The sequence below is a fragment of the Artemia sp. Qi Xiang Cuo genome, chromosome 8, assembly GCF_049724085.1.
Source record: "Artemia sp. Qi Xiang Cuo chromosome 8, ASM4972408v1, whole genome shotgun sequence".
NCBI classification, from domain to species: Eukaryota; Metazoa; Arthropoda; class Branchiopoda; order Anostraca; family Artemiidae; genus Artemia; species Artemia sp. Qi Xiang Cuo.
Genome location: NC_142801.1, coordinates 44,444,132 through 44,467,699, shown reverse-complemented (window position 1 = coordinate 44,467,699; position 23,568 = coordinate 44,444,132). Strand labels below are relative to the sequence as shown.

The 23,568-nt window shown below is 35.8% G+C and overlaps 1 protein-coding gene across 2 annotated transcripts in view; it reads right to left on the bottom strand.

Annotated features, from left to right (window-relative positions):
• The window catches only part of LOC148949450 (small ribosomal subunit protein mS39), a 64,998-nt gene that overhangs the window by 39,098 nt on the left and 2,332 nt on the right, over positions 1-23,568 (bottom strand). For both annotated transcript variants that reach the window (XM_089092982.1, XM_089092981.1), the window contains exons 2-4: positions 15,397-15,496; positions 10,651-10,848; positions 8,833-8,962 (exon numbers count right to left, since the gene is read on the bottom strand). In XM_089092982.1, the coding sequence (XP_088949108.1) occupies positions 8,833-8,962; positions 10,651-10,848; positions 15,397-15,496 (428 nt within the window). The remainder of the gene's footprint in view (positions 1-8,832; positions 8,963-10,650; positions 10,849-15,396; positions 15,497-23,568) is intronic.

Below are 23,568 nucleotides of genomic sequence, written 5' to 3'. Positions count from 1 at the left end.
TGTTTATTTATTTTTTATTTTTATTTTTTTCAAGGGTGATCGTATCGACATCTTTTTTTTCCTTGGTCCTAGAATATCACGGGAGGGCTCATTCGAACGGAAATTAAAAATTATAGTTCCCTTTTTAAGTGACCAAAAAAATGGAGGGCAACTAGGCCCCCTCCCACTCCCATTTTTTCCCCAAAGTCACCCGATCAAAATTTTGAGATAGAGATTTTGTTCCGCATGGCCGAAAAATACAATAACTATGTCTTTGAGGATGACCTTAATCCCCCACAGTCCCCGTTGGAAGGTCTGCAAGTTATGAACTTTTCCCAATGTTTACATATGGTATTGGCTATTGGGAAGTATACAGAAGTTTCCAGGGGGATTTTTTCTGGTAGTTGGGGGTGGCCCGGGTTTTACGTGGGAAGATCTTTCCATGGAGGATGTTTTCAAGGGGGAAGGGACATTTCTATAAAGGGGACGCCGGATTTCCCAGCATTATTCAAAAAAAAGATCAGAAATTAAATAAAATAAAACAACAATTCTTTCAACTGAAAGTAAGGAGCAACATCAAAACTTAAAACGAACAGAAATCATTACGTATATAAGGGGGTTCGCCCCCTAGTTATTAACTCGCTCTTTACGTTAAAGTTTTTTTTGTACTTTCATCAGAGCTATTTATTCTAACTAACAGCCTTTGTGATAAAGGGGTCATTCTTAAAGAATTAGAACAAAATTTTAGCGTAAAGAGCGAGGTATTGACTAGGGGGCAAACTCCCTAATATACGTAATAAAAATATACGAATACAGAAGTTCGATACGTAAGTTACGTCAGAACAAAATTTCGAGAAAGCCATTTAGCCAAAACATAAGTAAAATTAATATGCCAATTTCTTTTTAATTATTCATGTGCGGTGAGCCAAAATCAAAGCTGCATTAATTCAAAAACGTTCAAAATTAAATAAAAAAAACAACTTTAAGGAGTGATATTAAAACTTAAAACGAAAAGAAATTATTCCATATATGAAAGGGGCTGTCCCCTCCTCAACGTCTCACTCTTTACGCTAAAGTTTTTTATTGTTTTAAAAATAAAGTTGTGAGACAGAGTCAAACTTTAGCGTAAAGAGCGAGGAGTTGAGGAGGGGACAGCCCTTTCATATATCGGAATAATTTCTGTTCGTTTTAAGTTTTAATGTCGCTCCTTACTTTCAGTTTAAAAAAACTTGTTTTTTAATTTAATTAAGAAAAAGCATTAAGCGCAAGAGCTCAAAGACATTGTCCACTATCCGATCCTGGCTTTGTGAATTCCTTTTAAAAAGATGGATTTCACATTTCGATTTGTGTTTTGTAAACATTCTGGACTTTTCTAAAACTTCCACCGGGAAAAATAATCTACTTCTTTTTAGTTATAGTAGTACTATAATTTATTATAAATTAAATGTAAAAAAATATCAATCAGCAGTAGACCAATAGCTAAGCTTGCGGGGGTGTACTACTAAAAAAGAACGGCAAAACTAAAATATTGCGAAGTAAAAATAATAATCTTGCCTAAAGAAATTTTGATCCAACAACAATATTGATCTCAAAAATCAGTATTTTTGCGTTATTAATTAAAAAAAATTCCACAAAACAAGTTTTTCAAAAAAAAGTAGAGTTCCATTAAGCCAAAAATGAGCAAAAAAAACTCAAATAATTTTCCAAGCGTAGAACTACCAGAAAACACTATCAATAAATAAATAAAACTAAAAACGAACAGAAATTACAATAAATAACCGAGTCAAACTCAAAACGAGCAAAAATTAACATGAGTAGGGCTGATAACCCCCATTCCTTTTCAAGACCAGATTATAAACTGCACTTTATTGAAAAAAAAACACAAATGACCGTGGATTGTCAGTTTAATTGACGAACGGATATTTATTCCTTAAAATTTTTGAAAATTTTTTATTTATTAAAGTATAAAAAAGTGAAAACATTTAAAACGTATTTTGATTTCAGTAAAGCGCAAATTATGTTCTGATCTTTAGAAGGCACGGGGCTTATCAGCCCTACTCTTGTTAATTTTTGCTCATTTTCAGTTTGACTCGAATTATGATTAAACACTGCTATGACACTGCTGATATTTCCTTTTAATAACCTGTATGTTCATACACCTCTTGAAATTTTCACCTTAATGCTCTTAGCCTTACAAGTATTTCCTGAATTTTCCAAATTAATATACTGAGTTATTCCTATGTTACACCCTTTTGACAATCCTTATACACATAATGTGTTTCGATTTAGTTCAACACTGCTCTCAACATTCTCTGAAAGGCTCACCTGATTGCCCTTCATTCACTTTTGATTCTTAAAAAGGGCGCTAAAACTTCCGACTTCCAATCAAATGAGTTCCTTCCTATCCAAAGCTTATGCGACCAACCGTTCAATTAGAACATTATATGCCCCGGGGCATAACTTACGAACCTTGACCACGGGCTCTGGGGGATTTTGTCCACCCTAGAGACATTGTTATATGTTTTTTGGACTATTGATAACAATGTGGCTATCTCACAATTTCAATTGAATACGTTTTGGGAAAAGATGATCTCAGGGAGGGGGGCCTAGTTGCTCTCTATCATGTTTGACTCTTAGAAGGGAACTAGAACTATACATGTCCAATCAAATGAGCCTCTTCTAAAATTCCACGACCACCCCTTCCATTAGAACCTTATATGCCCCTGGGGCTTAACTTACAACCCTTATCACTTTGACCCTTAAAGGGGTACTAGAACATCTGATTTCCAATCCAATGAGCACCTCTGGGGCTTATGAGACCACTCTTTCCACAAAAATCTTATATACCCTCTGGGCATTTCTAACAGCCCTTGTGCTGAGGGCTGTGGTGGGGTTCCTCAAAGACATAATTTCCAAACCTTTCAACTACGCTGAACAGAATGGCTATCTCAAAAGTTTGATTAGATGTGTTTTGAGAATTGATGGACATGGGGGGGGGAGCTTTTTGCCCTCCAACCACTTTTGACTATTACAAAAAGGGCACTAGCCCTTTCAATTTCCAATCAAATGAACCTTTTCGCACTTTCTGCGACAACAAATGATCATCTCAAAATTTCTATCAGATGCATTTCGGGAAAATACAAGGTGGTGGGGGGGGGGTATCTGCACCTCCTACGCAGCAGTCTAATCGAAGCTTAATTCTTTACTCCATCCATGAAGTTCAAATTCCAATAATTTTTTCTTAGGGAATCCTTTCAAACTTCGGTAACGGCTCGTGCAAACGGAATGGTTGAAAGGATCTAGTTCTGGCTGAGCATAAGTGACCTTTCATTGTACAATTGCCACGAACAGGACACGGCCAATCAGTGTACGCAACCCTGGTTAATACCCTACCACAAAAAAGAGGTCCCACGACGTTCCATGAGGATGGATAAGTAAGCAGGTAACATGAATTTTTAAGATAATTTTCGTGGTCTTTACTTCCTCTTTGAGGAATCTATCCCTTAGCAGGAGACTTATTCAAGCTAAGCCCTTAGCAGACCTTAGCTCGAACTTTTTCTAAAATTTAATAAGAGACTTTCAGGGATTCTTGAGATGTTTTGGGACCCGCCTTATTTTCCATTGATGCATTTGGATTTTCAAGACTCGGAGATTTGATTGCATCACACATGGTTTTAGCTGAAGAATGTTTAATTCTGCATTGAACTATTTACGTTGAAGTTGAATATACAACTGAAATTTTCTCAAAATTTTTAGTTTCCCCACAATTTTTTTTTAGTTTGTCTCCATGAAACGTGAGAATTGAATTTTTCAAAAAGATGACTTTTCATTGCTTAGAAACTTGTTTTTACTGCAGTTTTGTATGATAAACTAATAAACGTAGTCAAATCTGTTGCAGTGCTCATTGTTTTGCCAAGTGATTTATTTTATTTTTATGCTAAATTTTGAATATCGTTTAAATACATTACAAATCATCACGTAAACACCGTAGGCAATTTGTAAATTATTACCGCTTTTCAATTAGTCAATTTCTTTGAGAATTGCATGTAGCCGCCAATTAAAAATGAAAATTCCTCAACATATTCAAGGTTATTTTTAGTAAATTTTAGCATATTTCTGTTTTGAATTTGGAAAATGGAATATTTAACGCATATGACCTGTTAGTCGAACGCGTTAAACCCCAAACAATGGCATATTCCATCTGGAAAACTAAATCTAAAATGCAATTAGAGTTATCTGGCATCCACAGTTATGCGTTTTTTTTTGTTTTTTTTTTCAAAGTAAAAAAATAAAATCACTATTGCATAAAATCTAAGACAAAATAATTAAGTTTTCGAATCAGGCATACATACTTGCATTACTATATATTCTTAAACTGTTAAGAGTGATTTTAGAAAAAATACCTTCGCCAAAAATTAAACAAAAACATTAGTACACAAAACATGGATATTGATTATTGATGGCATTTCTGATTGCACTTTCAAATTCAGAGCAAAAGATTCGAACGGATTCATCTGTCTTACTTTCTCAGGCAAAAAATAACTTTAGTTATATTCCTTTATGCTATCGTTATCATCGAAGTCGACACGTCAACTTTCAAAACATGTATTTAGTGTGATGCAAGCAAGCAATTTGACTTTTTTTCCAGAATGAATCAATGACAGACTGGTTAAAAAAAAAATTTAACATCGTATATACAGCTTATCGATAATTCTGCATTGATGAGAATTCTCTCCAATTAGTTCTAAGCTTTGACTTGAAGCCCACATTTTCAAATTTAGAAAAGTTGCGTTCCCTGAAATTAGTAGAGTCAGAAGCCTTGCAGCCTTTTTGCTATACATCGACAAGTTCAGAACACATGGAAGGAATATGGGTATGACTGACCAAGCTTGAGGTCCCAGACCATGACTGATCTTCCAAGTTACTTTAATCCTGTAACTAAGACTGCAAAGGATTTTCACACTGAACCTCGAGAAAAATTTTTGCTTGCAAGAACGTAAAACCACCCAAAATTCTGCTGACACTAAGAACACAGTTTGAGGATGAAATACAGTCGAAACCACACATATTTACCAGAAACAAGGAGTTCATTTAGCTCTGTGAATGAGTCTAAAACTAGAAATCCAGGACCGGGTGATCAGATGGGAGGGTACTACGCAGTTTTCAAGATCAGACGACGTTTTGCACACTGATTTTTATGCATGATCGTCATACGGTCAATATAATATTTCACAGTACACTATTGAGATGTGTTAGATATATTGTCCGCTACGAAAGACAATGCCGATCAATGCAAACAGCTATGCCTTATTATCATAGGCAGCGCAATAGCGCTGCCTAAGTAAAGAACGATGTTGGCACGAAGTATTATTATTTTATTTTTTTGGTTTTTCCATACCAGAGCACTTCGTATCGAAGTATATGTCGTAGAAACTTCGAAAAGGGCTTATTCGATTGAAAATTGGAATGGATATTGCCCTTTTTAATAGTCGAATGTGATTGGAGGGCAACTACCCCCCCCCCCACGCCCTTGATTCCCCCAAACACATCCAATCAAAATTTTGAGATAGCCATTTTGTTCAGCGTAGTTGATTTCCAGATAGAAAAAATGTTTTTGAGGAGGAAACTCCCCCACAACCCTCAGGGCAAGGGTTTTAAGTTCTGCCCTGGGGCCATATAAGAACGATGTTGGCACAATGTATTATTCATTATTTTTTTTCCTTTAGAGCAGGGCACTTCGTATCGAAGAAGTTGTCGTAGAAGCTTCGAAAAGGGCTCATTCAATTGAAAATTGGAGTGGCTTGTGCCTTTTTTAATAGTCGAAAGTGATTGGAAGGCAACTAACACCCCTTCCACGCATACCATTTCCCGAAACACATCCAATCAAATTTTGGGAATATTCATTTTGTTCAGTATAATTGACTTCCGGATTAAATCTATGTTTTTGAGGTGGAAAGTTTACCATAGTCCTCTGGGCGAAGGTTGTAACTTATGCCCTGGGGATAAATAAGGCTTTTATAAAAATTGTTGTCATAGAAACTTTAAAAAACGCTCATTCAATTGGAAATTCAAATAGTTGATCCTACTTTTAATAGTCGAAAGTGATTGGAGGGCAACTAGCCCCCCTCCTTTCACGCCCATCTTTTCCCAAACCACATCCAATCAAAGTTTTGAGATAGCCATTTTATTCAACGCAGTTTTAAGTTCTGAAAATTAGGTCTTTGAGGATGACAACCCCCCTATAGCCTTCAAGGCAAGGGTTGTAAGCAATGCCCATTAAGTATACGAGGATCCCATATAACACAGCTTGTTGAAAACTTAAAGCGAGATTCGTTCGATTGAATACTGAAAGGATCATACCCTTTGTAGTAGTCGAAACTGACTCGAGGGCAAAAAACACCCCTTCCACGTCCACCATTTCCCCAAACATATCCAATCAAAATTTCTAGATAGCCAATTTGTCCCAAGACGTTCAAAGTTCAGGAAATTATACCTTCGAGCAGGACACTCCCCCCAGAGTCTTCAGGGCAAGGGTTATAAGTTATACCCTGGGGGTATATAAGTTTTTCTTGAAATCTTTGTCGTAGAAACTTGAAGAAGGGCTCATTCAAATGGAAATTTAAAGGGCTAGTGCCCTTTTTAATAGTCGAAAGTGATTTGAGGGCAACTCACCCCCCTCTCACGCCCACCTTTTCCCCAAACACATCCAGTCAAAATTTTTAGATAGCCAATTTATTCAACGTAGTTGAAAGTTTTGGAAATTAGGTCTTTAAGGATGACAACCCCTCCCCCACAGCCCTCAGGGCAAGGGTCGTAAGTTATGCCCTGGGGGCATATAGTTTTTATTGAAAGCGTTGTCGTAGAAACTTCAAAAGGGCTCATTCAATTGGAAATTGAAAGGGCTAGTGCCTTTTTTAATAGTTGAAAGTGATTGGATAGCGACTAACGCCCCTCTCACGCCCACCATTTTCCCAAACACATCCATTCAAAATTTTAAGATATCCATTTTGTTCAACGTAGTTGAAAGTTCTGGTAATTAGGTCTTTTAGGATTATAACCTTATCAGAGCCCTCAGTGCAAGGGTTGTAAGTTATGCCCTGGAGGCATATAAGGTTTATATAGAAAGTTGTTGCAGAAATTTGACACACGGCTCATTTGATTGGAAATTGAAATTGCCCTTTTTAATAGTCGAAAGTGAGTGGAGAGTAATTAACCCCCCTCTTACGCCCACCATTTCCCCAAACACATTCAATCAAATTTTAGAGATAGCCATTTTGTTCAACGTAGTTGAAAGTTCTGGACATTATGTAATCTAGGATGACAAATCCCCGAGAACCCCCAGGATAAAGGTTGTAAGTTATGCCCTGGGGGCATATAAGGTGTTTATAGATAGATTTGTCGTAAAAACTTCAAAAGGGGTTCATTCAATTGGAAATTGAGAGGGCTATTGCCCTTCGTAATAGTTGAAAGTGATTGGAGGTTAACTAACCCCCCTCTCACGCCCACCATTCCCCCAAGCACATCCAATAAAAATTTTCAGATGGCCATTTCGTTCAACGTTGCAGAAAGTTCTGGAAATTAGGTATTTGAGGATGATACCCCTTATTTATTATAATTTCTGTTCGTTTTGGGTTTCATTTATTTATCGATGCTGATTTGCGGTAGTTTCACGCTTGGTAGATTATTCGATTTTATTTTTGATCATTTTTGTTCAATGGAGTTCTTTACTTTTCTTTGAAAAACATATTTTGTGAAAAAGTTGTTTTAATTAATTACAGGGAAAGGCTCAACACTGCCGCTATGACACACGAAAAATTTAAGGCAACAAGTTGCATAGCAGGTGTACAACCTCCTTACAGCCGAGATTTGTCACCCGAATATATTCGTCTCCTTGGATTATTCAAAGATTATTTAGAAGCTGAACGGTTCGTAGACAACTGTGGAGTGGTGGTATTCGTAGGCGATTGGCTACTGGCGGAATCTTCATCTGTTTGCGATGACGGGATCAAACCGCTTGGAAAATGTATTTCTGGCATTAGAGATTATAGTGAAAACGACAGAAATTATATGTATGACAGAAAAAAAACTTTTATTTATTTGTAATAATAATAAAAAAAAACAGACAAAATGGTCATAGTGGCCTTGTGGTTATACCTGAAGTGTGACGCATGACGCATATTTGATTGAGAATAATATCAGCAAAGTGTCAATAGTAATTTCAATAAATATCAAATCAATAAACAATAAAAATTTTCAAATGTGATTTTTCTTGCGAATAAACTTGGTTTAAACAATGACCCATTCGTTGATAATTATTTAAAAAAGTATATATCCAAAGCAGAGCAAATAACTGTTTACTTGAGCATCTTGTACAAATCTTAGAATATTGTGCAACAGTTACGGTTGTGATGATAGGTTGGGACTGCCACCTACCTTTCTGCCTCTCGTCGAAAACGGACACTGGGCCAGTTGTTAGCATATATTATACAAATTTTAAGTACACATACAGAGCCAACATTCGCTTTTTCTTACTGGAAGCAAAGACTTTACGCAAGGAATAACAATCCAGGGAAGACCGTAAGCGACCATAAACAACTGCCACATACACAGGGGAAGGGGGAATTGGTATCCCCCTCTCTATAAATTTAAACCTTTGATGATTATTTGTGGGTTTTCCCGTAATTTTTACCGTTGTTTTGAAACTAACTCCACACAAATGTAATAAGTGCGCTTGGTCAATTTGGCTTCTAAAAAGGATACTTATTGATCAATCCTATATATCTCAATTTCATCTCATCACTTGGTTATGAGACTTGCCTAAGTCAATCCTAAAATAGGTGAATCGACACTTACCTATATTCTTAGTCTTCATCAGCTCAAACACAACAATTGCATTTGATACCTCCTGTCTCTCAATAACTTTTCTAAGAATCTCATTTGAAACTTCGCTATTTTCATCATACTTAGGGGCTGGAGCGAAGGCCTACATCAAAAATCATAAAAAAGTGAACACAACTATAAAAATCGTCGTAAAGCAATTTAACACTGCTGGGCATTTGCTCTAAATTTAGCACAAAAAGGTAAGTTTATACCAAAAATAAACAAATAAAATTCCAACAAATAAACAAAAAATAAAAAAGCATAAGCTGAAAACTGCTTAAAAGTCTTTAAGCAGATTATGCATGTTAAGGTAAACAAATGTCGGAATAAGAAAAATCCAAGGTTCGAAATACAGAGTAATAAAATAAAATATGTGCATTCGCTACAATAGCTTTAAGCTTACATGAGCACAAGGTCGCATCCAAGGGAGGGGAGGAGAGCTAGCGGATTTGAACCCCCCCCCCTCAAAATTTTATCCGACTTGTAAAAACTTAACAAAAGTGCATATAAACAAGTTTTTGATGCGTTTTTACAAATTTTCTTTTATACCCCCCCCCCCCAATGAATATTGGATACACTGGATACCTTGCATGAGATTGTCAATATAGAAAAAACGAACTAAATTGCGCAAGGATCTAGAAAAACAGCAACAACAAAAATCCAAAGTAGCAAATATTTTTTCAAATTCAACCTAATATGATAGAAAGAAAAAGTCAAGCACTAAAATCAAGAGTCAAAATGACGACAACGCAATAGGGCGTATAATAGTTGCAAAAAAATGATTTTAAAAAAAGCAAGAGCACTGAGGTCGGAACTTGAATATTGGTTCAAAATGTGTGCCATTTTTTCACTATCATTGCCCACATCCTGCTGTTCTTTAATTTAAAATCTTAGATTTATCTTATTTATCATGATTAGGTAATCTGGTCTTTAAAAATCTTTTGTAAAAATAACTCCCTGCGTAATTAGAAATTGATCCTGGGAGATAAATAATTTGATGTTAAATTTACTTTCATTGTTCCCTATTTACTCTGTTTTTCTGTTTTCCCTTAAGAACTGATTATATTTAAATGTAATGCGACTATTTTAAGATTCATTTTTTCTTTCTTTCCAATATAACTAGACATGAAAACAATTATATTATGATATATTCCACCACAATGAAAAGTTTATATTTATTCACTCTGTATTAATATAAACATACTACGTGAATATCACAAGCTTAAAGGGCAGTAGTTCCATGAACAAAACAAAATGTATTGTGATTTTAATTTGGGCGGGATTCTATTAAAGGAAGGTTCCATTTAAGACCAATTTTGTACATGGGCTTTAGTCGACCATTATGATTAGGCACGTGCGTAGAGGGATGAACCTTCAGGCTCAGCCTCTCCCTAAAAAATCTCGAGATTTTAAGAAAGTTCTCATTTTTCAAATAATAATCCAATTTTTTGGGCGATTTTGGTCTTTACCAAATTTGCCCAATCCATTAAAAACATTCCCATAGACCTTGTCTAATTATGAATTTAACTTTCAACAAAAACAAACTTTGTCTGTTTACATGGGTTATTTACACCAATATTTGCTCTAAGAAAATGACATAACTATAATTTGACCACCTAGTGGAGCCCAAGTTATACCCTTTTTACGACCTGTGATTTTGTCTAACAAAATCGTTAATTACTTAACGGTACCTTTTTTTCAATTATTAAGCTTTTTTTTTAAGCGACTGCGATTAGTCCCATCCCCAGTGGTCCACAGAATTAAAAAAAAAAGATCGCTGAACTATAATACCTCAATAAATGGATCTGCAAGTTTATGCTGAAAGAATTCTGCATGCTCTTGACGTATCCATTTGGCTGCTTTACGCCCAGCTTCTTTAGATAGGGCAAACTGTCGCTTTCCCACAACTGTTAATGGAATCAAATATGGGTCATCCTGAAATTTGTAATGTGCAGCTGTTTTGTCCCTCTTTACTGTCTTTGCAAGAGCCTGTAAAATCCAGTTTGAATTATTCCCTTGAAATCAGACAGGGTCAGATGTACTAATGAACAGAATAGGTCATTGGGTAATACGTACAGGAGGGTCAGTTGTCACACAGTGTACCAGCATACTGAATGCCTTTGGTTCAAGATTATACTGGAGACTCGATTATCTCATAAATAACCCTGATCTACAATCGATTAGTGGGTGGATATTTTGTTAGCTTTAGGCTGCTTGTTGCTGATACCGGGCAATCACGAGATGATACCCACTCCTTCAAGTAAATGTTACTTGTGGCTATTCAAAAAAAAATCAATTGATTATTTGTTTGTTTTTCCTGCATTAGCGAAATTGTTCAACTAATTATTTATTTATTCCATAACACCGGTTTCTCATAAACCCAAAGTGTTTTTTTAGGTGAATGATCCTTTCATTAATGGGTTTACAGTTAAAGCTATAGCATGTGTGCCCAGACTCCCACCTTCTCCCCTTCCCCACTTATAAGGGTTTAAAGATTTTATGAAAATAGGTCCCAATTAAAAAGAAAATCCAAACTTACTCAGAATCGGGCTCAAATCCTTGGAACTACCTTACCAAACCCTACAGATCAAGAAGTAGAATCTAAGCCAGGCTAGATTTATTCCTTTTTCCAAAATAATTAAGGACTTTCGTGCCTATCAAATTGGAAAGAGTGGAGGTATGAGCCTTAAAACATCTGCCCAATCATACTCTTGACTGTTGATCAAATCCTGAAGGCTTCAATTTCTCAAGAAAAAATGCAAAAGTTATAAATGTCATGAAGATCTTGCTCTATAATAGGGGAAGACGTAGAGATATGAACTTGAAAACACCTTTCCATGCCCCATTTTGGGCCTTAGCTTAATTTCTAAAACTATTGACCTAGCTCAACAACATCGTGGGTTAGCAGAAAGTTCCTATTCTGTACTTAAACTGTTCGAAAGCGTTATCTCTACATACATCATTGTACCCATAATAAAGAAACGTCCACTTTTTAGAAAGTGAATTGGAGAGCAAGAAAGATTCTCTAGTTAATTTTTATCTGCTGGTTGAATTTATTGAGGTGTATTCACTTTATAGAAGGTAGGGGAGTGTGACCATCATTTTAGTAGCTTAAAACTACCTATATCACTTAGGCTTAAGGTTACAAATACTGGTTGGCGCACAAGGCGACAACGATGCCTTTTCAAAACGATCTCTTGACTGCTGTTGACCAAAGATCTTGAAAATACGATCTCAACAGCGCAGTATCCTTCACAAAAAACGCCTGAATGTTGTATTGTGTCGTTCCTACCTCCGTACCTACCTGTCGTACCTACATCCTGGATCCGACAGGGGCGGATCCAGGATATTTTTAGGGGGGAGGGGCTCAAAATAGGTTAATCCGATAAACTTGCGTTAGGAGCAGTTTATTTAACGCAAACTTGCGTTAATTAAGCAAATTACACAAGTTTGGACTAAGTTCGGGGGGCGCGCCCCCCCCTCGCCCTCTCCCTGGATCCGCCATTGCCTCCTGACACCTAGAGGGACCCACCACAAATGTCATGAGATAGGCACCCATCATTCATCGAAGCCATCTGAACTGAATCCCACTTACTGATTGAAACTGTGTCTCTCATGGGCCACTATTTGGTCTTTCCACGAATAAAGACGTTGGCGATCTTATTACTCTTGTGGATGCCAAAAATAAAAATAATCTATCATACTTCATGTATTGCATGCTACAATAAATGAGCATAATTCAGCTACATATTGCAATTTTTACATATTTTTAGCCATGCAACTTCTTTAAAAAAAAAAACTGTTCCTATTAAGAACATACTAATTATATTACCTGTAATGGGAAATTTAAAAATTTGATAACTGCGCTGTCATGAGATATACTTCGGCAGGTAAAATACATGTAGTATTAATGAATTAACGTATTCAACCTGCTGTATATATTTTTAACTATCATCTAAATTGTTTCCACCGAAGAGACTACTCACAGTACACTTCCGATCAATAATAAATCAAGAAAAAAAGAACTAACGATTGTTCATAGTTTGCCCTTTAATCAAGTTAGTTTTGAAACATCAGTATATTCAAGCCAATGATTAGGACATGCCAGGATCCACAAAATTATACAAGCCCATTACAGAATTTAATCTATAGCCCACACCAGGTAAAATCATGCTTCGAGCTAGACGTCACCAAACCATAGAGCACAGGTCACATTTAAATAGCTCATCAAAACGCAAAACAATCATGTGAAAACAATCAATTATGTGCAATTTCTGTTTCATGGAAACTAAACTTTTTAGGGGAACTACATTCTTTATTTTTGATTGGAACAAATCCAATACATTCCGTGACCGGATTTCTCACTTTTGTCAATTGATGCAATACAACTAATAAAAATGTATTTATTTGTTTCTAATCCGTCAAACAATTCAAAAAAGTACACAGACACGGAGTACAATATAAAGAAAACGACAAAAACAGGAATAAGAAAAAAGAGACATTACAACGTTTATCAAAAAAATCTATAAAGATAACCTTTTAAACACTGAACAACTGTTACATACATACAACTCTAAACATCAGTGTATAAGAAGGGGATACCATGGACAACAATTGATTTTGCGGTTATGTTTCAAAATCTAATTTGACAGAGCTATTGCTGGGTTGGCTATTTTATATTTGCGAAATAATGCTGAATTTCAGGTCCAAGCGAGTAAATGAAGTAAATATTTTGCAAATCTTAAATATACTGAGCGGAGTTTACGTTTATCTCTTTGTGATAAAATCTTCCAAAATGGTGCTGTGTATAGAAAATGTGGTAGAGCTTTAAATTATACAGCTTAGCAAGGATTATTCGGTTGAAACATTTTTTATTTTGTACAACTGAAGCATAAGACGTACCACATTTTTTTTGAAGGTGGGAATTGAGCCGCAAATGGGTTTGCTTTAGGGATGGCCCAATAGAAAGGCCAAGATGAATAAGTCGTTCAACTGGCTTTACTAAAGAGCGTCCCCGCTGGACTGGCAGAGTGGGACCCGAATTTTTCAGAGTTAATGAGACGCAATGTATCATGCATCTCAAAAAGGACCGCGAAAAATGGACATGATGAGTTTCACAATAAAGAAGTGTTACTACCTATCCACTTAAATCTAATTCCATTTCTTTTCAAAGCAAATACATTATATTTTAACAATTTTAGTAAAAACAAAACAAGCGGCCAAAGTGAAAAATTTTTAGTGCAATGTAGTTCAAATCGCAATAGATGCGATAGGTGCACACATAGAATGCTATGGAGAGGAAAGAATGACAAGCTTACAAAAACTTTTGTGGGGTTGGGAGGTTAATGCTCTAAAAAATTGGTTTTCACAAAAATTTTGGTATATTTTACCAAATATTGCGCTTTTGCTATAATTTTAGGCTTTCAGAACAAGATACACATAAAATTTACAATTGTCCTTTGTAGCGCTAACAAATTATGTTCGACGTCAGAAAATTACAATTTATGAAAGAGAAATCACAAATTATAAGGTCATTAATTATCAAATAGTGACAATTATCAACCAATATCAATCAGTGACATCTACAATTTTTCTGCGGTATGCCATTCGTTTCGTCCCAAATATCTTATTCGTATGAAAACTATTTAATTTGAGGCTCCGACACAATGTCTCCATTTTCTGGCCAACTGATATACTAAAATCTTACTTTCTGATCATACATCATTCTGCCCACCTTTTCATTTGTTTCTTAATCAAAGAGCTAAGATCTTAGAGCTAGCTAATCGTTGATCATTGAACAGATGGCTTGGACGATATTCTCATCAAAGTCATTAGGCCACTTGTCAGAGCAGAATGATCTTTGATTTACTGAAAAATAACCTGGGCAGTAAGATCAGAATCGTCAAATTTGCTTTAAAAATTACTTTTTGCCAAATGATGCAAGACCTAGAAGATTGATTAGAGTCTATTTAATCTATTTAACTTATTGTCTATTTTTTTTTTTTTTTGCTGAGTGAAATAATAGCTTTATATTCCTTCTTTTGTGTTTTCGATTTAGTGCTTAAATAATTTGTACGTCATCTCCCTCCTTTACAGGCCTAAGAGTTTTGGGGGATTAGCACCATTGTAATTTATGTTTAACTAATTTTTGAATAAATCTTACCTTAGCAGAATGATTAACGCAAAATATAAATAACGTCAGACATCCAGTTTCTCTCAGTTTTGGTTATTGATTCACCTACGCTCGAGCATTCATCAGCGTACGATGGATTTCCAAAAACGAGGCAAAATCAAAACAAAACATCTGAATATTTCAATCCAAAACTGCATTACAAATTAAAAACTGAAGCTGAAAAAACACTTGTTTTGTATGGTCTGCCTCCACCCCTATTCAGTTACCCATGGTGATGTAGATACAGAAAGACATGCACATAACAGACACATAGAAAGTAAATGATTTTAGATGTAAATTGCTTTATAAATCTCAAATGTGATTCTTTAGATTTGAAAAAGAAACATAAATCGTAAGATTTTTACCTTTAAAATATCTGTTGGTCCTCTTTCTATTCTTGTTGGTATTTGGATCATTTTTGAATCTTCAATAGATGAAGAGGTATCGTGCCCTTCAGTGATTGGACTAAAAGAAAATAAAAAATTAAAACTACTCTTGCTTTCTGACAACCCTTGATCTAAGGGTGGCTTCAGACTATAGCCTATACATCAAGTATTATAAGCCATTAAAGGGAATTGGAGCTCTAGCTCTTCACCATGGCGCTAACACGAATCATAAACTACCAACGTGATAGACAGTATATTCTCACATGCTTGAATTGAAAAATATAAAGAAATTAATGATACTGACTTAATAAGCAATATTGTGCTGCAGTTTTGATTCAACAAGATAAAAAGCCACATAGTACAAAAAAACTTGCATTATACAAAGCCAAAGACATCCCCTGACTTGTCAGGTCAAAAGGGGATCATAGCCATCTGGTTAGAAACAGACTTAAATTTAATGTGTAGGAAGAATGAGAACTGATCTCATAGTCCACAAATAGAAGAATATATTTAGTATTTAAGAATGGTGAGCTGAAGGATTCTTTGAAAACATCTTGCCCTGAAGCACCTTCAGTGCTCTGATGAGATCAAAGCAACTGTAGTATTTTAGTCTGCACTGGAGCTTTAATATGTGACACTAGATAGCGCTGATGATTTTTCTCTGGAAATGAATTTTCAGTCACTTTAATTCTACTTACTCATGGCTATACATTGCTGATATTTCAGCTTTGAAAACACAGTAATGTCCTCATGAATTTCCTCAGCCACTGAAAACAATTCCCCAGTCATGAGCTTTCAGAAATTTTAAATAAACATATTTCTTCCTCATGTCAAATGCTCTTTAAAAATGCTTCAAAAGAGAAAAACAAACAAATGAGAAAAACTCAAAACGAGCAGAAATTAACATGAGAAGGGCTCAAAACCCCTATGCCTCCCCAAGACCAGAACATAATTTGCACTTTACAGAAAAAAAATATAAATGTTTTTACTTTTATAACTTAAATAAATCAAATAATATTAACATTTTGATTAATAAATATCAGTATATGCATATTAAACTGACAATGCATATTCATTTTTTTTTTCAGTAAAGTGGAAATTATGTTCTGGTCTTGGGAAGGCATAGGGGGTTTTGAGCCCTATTCATGTTAATTTCTGTTCGTTTTGAGTTTGACTCGGTTATTTATTGTAATTTCTGTTCGTTTTGGGTTTCGTTATATTATCGATGGTGATTTGTGGTAGTTTCACGCTTGGTAGAATATTTAATTTTATTTTTGCTTATTTTTGGTTTAATAGAGTTCTTTACTTTTCTTTGAAAAACTTATTTTGTGGAAAAAGTTTTTTTAATTAACTTCTGTTCGCTTTATATTGACATAGTCTTTTCAGGGAAAAAGAAAATAATGGTTTAAATCTTTTCGTTTTATTTAAGACTTTATAGTTTGCCCTGCTATTTGGATGCTGGAGAAAATTTTCCAGCAATTTTTAACAGCATACACCCTTTTAAAAATCTTGAAATAAATAGGAGTGTTTAATTTAGTTTCATACCTCCTCTTGTTAACCAGAAATAGAGAACTTGGCAGCATTCACAAAAAAAATCTGTTTACTATCTTTAATGGCGTTGATTCACCTATGCTATATTAATTTGGTTAAATTGTAAGAGCAGAAGTAGCCCCACAAGTTTGAACATAATACCCTCAGTCGTTCTTGGGATACTGCTGAGATGCCTTATTGGGGATTAGTATTAACACAGTGCATTTTGATTTAATCCTAAGGCAACATTTAGTTTTTAAACATAATGGGCAAATGGGAGGGTGGGTCTGGGAGGGGGATTAGTTGCCCTCTAATCACATCCAGATATCAAAAAGAACATTAACACTTTCTGTTTTCAATCGAACGAGCCAATTTTGAAGTTCATATGACAATTTCTTCGATACAAAATGCTCTGGTCTAAACAGAAAAAAAATAACAATAATACATTGTACCCACATTGCTTTTACTATAAAAATTCCAAGCCTTCCAATAATTTTCGAGTATTAAAAAGGGCACAAGCCCTTTCAATTTTTATTCGAATGAGCCCTTTTTGAGTTTCTACGTCAAAGCGTGGAAGGTGTGTTAGTTGCCTTCCAATCACTTTCAACTATTAAAAAAGGCACTAGCCCTATCAATTTCCAATCGAATGAGCTCTTTTGAAGTTTCTACGACAAAACTTTCTATAAAAACCCCATACGCTCCCAGCCCTTTTTGGTTTCAACTACGGTGAACGGAATGGCTATCTCAAATTTTGATTGGATAAGTCTGGATAAATGGTGGGCGTGGAAGCTTTGTTAGTTGCCTTTCAATCACTTTCGACTATTAAAAAAGGGTACTAGCCCTTTCAATTTCCAATCGAATGAGCCCTTTTTGAAGTTTCTACGACAACGCTTTCTATGAAAAAAACTTATATGCCCCAGGGCATAACTTATAGCCCTTGTCCTGAGGGCTGCGGGGGGAGTGTTATCCTGAAGAACATAATTTCCCGACCTTTAAACTACGTCGAACCATATAGCTATCTCAATATTTAGATTGAATGTGTTTGGGGAAGTTGTGGGCGTGAGAGGAGTGTTAGTTATCATTTAGCCACTTTCGACTATTAAAAAGGGCACAATCCCTCCTAATTTCGAATCGAATGAGCCCGTTCTCAAATTTCTTCAGAATCACTATCTACAAAGACTTTATATGCCCCCAGGGCATAACTTACAACCCTTGCCCTGAGGGCTTTGAGGAGGCTATCAACCTCAAAGACCTAATTTCTAAAACTTTTAACTACGTTGAACAAAATTGTTATCTAAAAATTTTGATTGGATGTGTTTGGGAAAAAGGTCAACGTCAGAGGGGGGTTAGTTGCCCTCCAATCACTTTCAATTATTAAAAAGGGCACTAGCCCTTTGAATTTCCAATCGAATTAGCCCTTTTTCAAGTTTCTACGACAAAGCTTTCAATTAAACCTTATATGCCCCCAGGGCATAACTTACAACCCTTACCCTGAGGGCTGTGGGGGGAGTGCCATCCTTAAAGATATAATTTCCGGACCTTTCAACTACTTTGAACAAAACGGCTATCTCAAAATTTTGATTGGATAAGTCTGGATGAACGGTGGGCGTGGAAGCTGTGTTAGTTGCCTTCCAATCACTTTCAACTATTAAAAAGGCACTAGCCCTTTCAATTTCCAATCGAATGAGCTCTTTTGAAGTTTCTACGACAACACTTTCTATAAAAACCCCATACGCTCCCAGGGCATAACTTACAACCCTTGCCCTGAGGGATTGGGGGGGGGGGGGGGTGTCATTCTCAAAGAACAAATTCCCAGAACTTTCAACTATGTTGAACAAAATTGCTATCTCAAAACTTTTATTGGATATGTTTGGGGAAATGGTGGGCGTGAGAGGGGGGTTAGTTTCCCTCTAATCACCTCCGACTATTAAAAAGGGCACTAGCCCTTTCAGTTTCCAACTGCATGAGCCCTTTTAGAAGTTTCTACGACAGCGCTTTCTGTAAAAACCTTATATGCCCCCAGGGCATAACTTACAACCCTTGCCCTGAGGGCTGTCAGGGGGTTGTCATCCTCAAAAACCTAATTTCCAGAACTTTCATCTAAGTTGAACAAAATAGCTATCTCAAAATTTTGATTGGATGTGTTTGGGGGAAAATGTGGGCGTGAGAGGGGGGTTAGTTGCCCTCCAATCACTTTCAACTATTAAAAAGGGTACAAGCCCTTCCAATTTCCAACTGAATGAGCCCTTATTTGAAGTTTCTATGACAGCGCTTTCTATGAAAACCTTATATGCCCCCAGGGTAAAACTTATAACCCTTGCCCTAAGGGATGTTTGTGGGGGGAGGGGGGGCGTCATCCACAAAGACCTAGTTTTCAGAACTTTCAACTATGTTAAACAAAATGGCTATCTCAAAATTTTGATTGCATGTGTTTGGGGAAATGGTGGGCACGGAAGGGGTGTTACTTGCCTTCCAATCACTTTCGACTATTAAAAAGGGCATTAGCCCTTTCAATTTCCAATCGAAAAAGCCCTTTTTGAAGTTTCTACGACAACCTTTTCTATAAAAACCGTATATCCCCCCAGGGCGTAACTTATAACCCTTGCCCTGAGGGCCGTGGGGGGGGGGGGGGGCGGGTCATCCTCAAAGACCTAATTTTCAGTACTTTCAACTACGTTGAACAGAATGGCTATCACAAAATTTGATTGGATGTGTTTGGGGAAAAGGTGAGCGTGAGAGGGGGGTTAGTTGCCCTCTAATCACTTACGACTATTAAAAGAGGGCACTTGCACTTTGAATTTCCAATGAAATGAGCTTTTTTGAAGTTTCTATGACAACGCTTTCTATTAATATCTTATATGCCCCCAGGGCATAACTTTAAACCCTTGCCCTGAGGGTTGTGGGGGAGTGTCCTACTCAAAAACATATTTTCTATCTGGAAATCAACTATGCTGAACAAAATGGCTATCTCAAAATTTTGATTGGATTTGTTTAGGGAAATGGTGGGTGTGGAAGGGGTGTTAGTTGCCTTGCAATCATTTTGACTATTAAAAAGGGCACAAGCCACTCCAATTTCCAATCAAATGAGCCCTTTTCAAGGTTTCTGCAACAACTCCTTTGATACAAAGTGCCCTGGCCTAGAAAACAAAAAATAAAAAGTATACATTGTGCCAACATTGTTCTTTACTTAGGCAGCGTGATTGTGCTGCCTATGATTATTTATGTGATTTTTGTGTGTGTGTGTGTGTCATGATTATGAATCATACAAATCAAAAATACTTGTTTGGCTCTAGTTTCAACAAGGGATACCATGTCCATCTTTGTTTCTATTAAAGTATATCTATGGAGCATCTGTCTTATTTGGGCTATTTCCATAACTTGGAGTCCTTACTACAAAGCTAAACTTAACCTGCTACGATCAGGATGTATTGCTTTTTTTGAATTTTTGACCATTCTGACTGAAACAGGTACCATATTTGAAAACTGTGTCCAATGCTGCAGCTGGTTTGGAAAGTGGGAGTACATGGGGTGCTGAAGGATGGCAGGGTTTTAATCTTTAAGAGACACTAAAACTTAATTTTTAATCAAATGAACCCTTCCCCTAGTGTCTACAGCCCTTAATTCAACAGGATGAGGACAGGAGGGGGGGATAACTTACAATTATAAATAGGAGACATGTTTACACTTATTATACAGTAAGTACAATATGCTATACAATATTCATATACAATATTAATGTTAATTCAGGGAAAGATCATCTCTTCACTAAGTTAACACTTATAGTCAGACCATGACTTTATTAGTTTGCCATTCATGAGACAAAGCTTTTTCAAGCCCTCTGAAAACATGGCTCAGCAGTAGCATTTATGATAAGTCTGAGACTGGCTAGAATTTTGATGACCTTATTTTTGCTGATGTATATGTAGGCTAGAAATCACAATTGCTTTTTTTGATTGACATATTCATATAAATGTTAGTAAAAACTACAGCGTAATCAGGGGGGGGGGGGGGTCTTGCTCATTCATACTCTTTTGGATGGGCAACTGAACTCTATAAAATTATCAGGCCTGCACATGCAAACTTTATTGAGAGTAAGAAGGGTTTTTTTTTACTTATTCTCTGAATTTCTTATAAAATTTGTCTTTTTCGCCAAATTTTCTAATTGAAATTAAGAGTATTTTAATTTTCTATTCAAAATATAAAAGTTTTATATGGGTTGATGGAAGATTCTTCAAATGGAAGAGTCTCAAGCGATGTTCGAAATATTTTTGCACAAGTCTTAGACAATCAGAACTTGTCAAACACCATTAAGAAACTTTATGAATCGACAAGTTTGAAGTTGAATATTATGATAAATTTTAATCTTTTTAATTTTTCATTAGTGAAGCCATCTCAGTTATGCTTGATTTCCTACTTTTAGATTCTGAAAGTCATGTATTTGAGTTTTTGAAATATGTGCGTGAGCATCCTATTTAAACACAAACTACATTAAAGTGATGTAATACAGCTTTAAGGGTGACAAAAAATAGTATTTATAATTGTTTTAAAGTAGTATTCAGAATTCTTTTAGGATTCCTTCAAATGGTACTAAGGTCTTAAATATTGCAAAAATCAGCTAAGAAATATTGAGAACCCATAAAATCAGTCAGCTTTGTATACAGCCTAGGGCTATATCTAGCTCTATTAGAAGGGTTCTGGGATATACTTGTGATGGTAGTAAATAGCATTTTTAGAGTGTGTTGAAATGTGTAGTGAATGGTATCTTGTAACCAGTAAATTAATATGAAGCTCTAAATTTACCAAATTGCAAGAATAATGATTATCAGATATGGAAAGTACATTGAATGCAAAACTGATCAGTGCATTTCGTTTTTGGCTCTGATTCTATGTTACAAGATCAATGTACCAAAAAAACTCAAAATATGTACCTCATTTGAAGGTAACACTCTTATCCACTGTCTCTTATTATAATAAAAAAAGTAATACAGTACTATCTGAGTCCTTGTTCAACACTGTTTTCAAATATAATAGTCATTTCCCAACTGTGAAAATTGTATTCAAGTTCCCTTCCTCCTAATAGGACCAGACAAAGGCCTAAATAAAAGTTTCCTGATAGGTCAAGGATAAGAATTTGATTAGACTGAATATCTAAGCCATAAACAATGCTGGATATTTTCAATGCATAGACATTCAATAGTGGAGCCTAGTCTTGGACACATATTTAAAGCTTGAGTCTGATCTTAGAAAATGCTGTCTGACCTCAGACACAGGATCTTAAAGTTAGAGCAAAGTACCCAAATTACAGACATATTCAATCTTGGAAAGATCTAATCTTAGAAAAGTGAAGTAAAGCAGGGGTAGCTTTTGTCAAAATTTAAATCTTGAAAAACAAAGTCAATAGCCTAAACAAAAAAGTCAAATTTAAACACTTTATTTAGTTGGCTACATAAAAATTAACCACATAAAAACTTTGGTTTTCAATTTTCGTCCATGTTTCTAAATCATTTTTTATAACATAACTTCATCTTATTTATCTGAAACACAGCTATCAGGTAAAGAACAACAATTTATAGGTTTCAAATATTATAATGAAAATACCAACCTCACTAAAGAAGAATTTGCAGGCTTCAGTCTACTTGAAGCCCTAGATGTGGCCACAGTAGCAAAACAAAATGAAACCTTCCTTAATGACAACAGATTATAGCCTGAGAAATGTGTTGGTCTGGGATTTGATGGACACAGCACAATGGCAGGCAAGGAAGGTGACATTCAAGCTATTCTGAGAAAAAAAAAACTAAGAAAGCCCTTTTTTTTACTTTGATAACCACAGAATAATTCTAGTGGTCAACAATGTGTATAAGGTACCTGAAGTGAGAAATGCTGTTTCCATAGTCAAGGAAATCATAAAAAAAATCCAAGAATCTATAACACGAAGACATGTAGTACCAAATTTAACAAAAATGTTTGAGATCAGGTGGACAGAGAAGCACAAAATTATCAAACATAACCAAAACTTTCCAGGAATTGTAGATGGGTTAGAAAAACGGTCTATCAAAGGGAAGCAGGGGACAAAATATTTGGCTTACCAACTGCATGGTGCAATAACATGCCTAATTTCACTTCTTGAGTGTGGTGGGTGGATAAGTACCCCTCTCTGTAACAATATGGATTGGAAAGTAAGTTGGGATTATTGTGAAGGCTAAGCAGGGGAGTTGGCATCTATTGAGGCTGTCAAATTTAGGAAGAATGTCCTCAGTGCAGGTATTGGAACTGGTGGACTTGGCAAAACACGAGCATATTCTACCCCCCCCCCCCCCCTTCTTTCAAGGAGGAAAAGCATGCAGCTTTAATGAGGAAGAAGTATAACATTTTACTCAGGGCTGGATCAGCTCTTCCAAGAGATCTGTTGGGTTACGACTGATCTAATAATTTAAAAGATATGAAAAGTGTTCTTTAACAACATCTCCATTGGGGTTTGAAAAGTACATTTGGTCATATAATATGATTAAAATCATCTTCAGGGGTGTGTCTTGGCTGTGCTGCTAAATTGATTTTGTGATAAATTCTTCCAGCTATGTTGAAGCTGGGAAAAATACGACTATTTTTGGTTAGATCATCGCT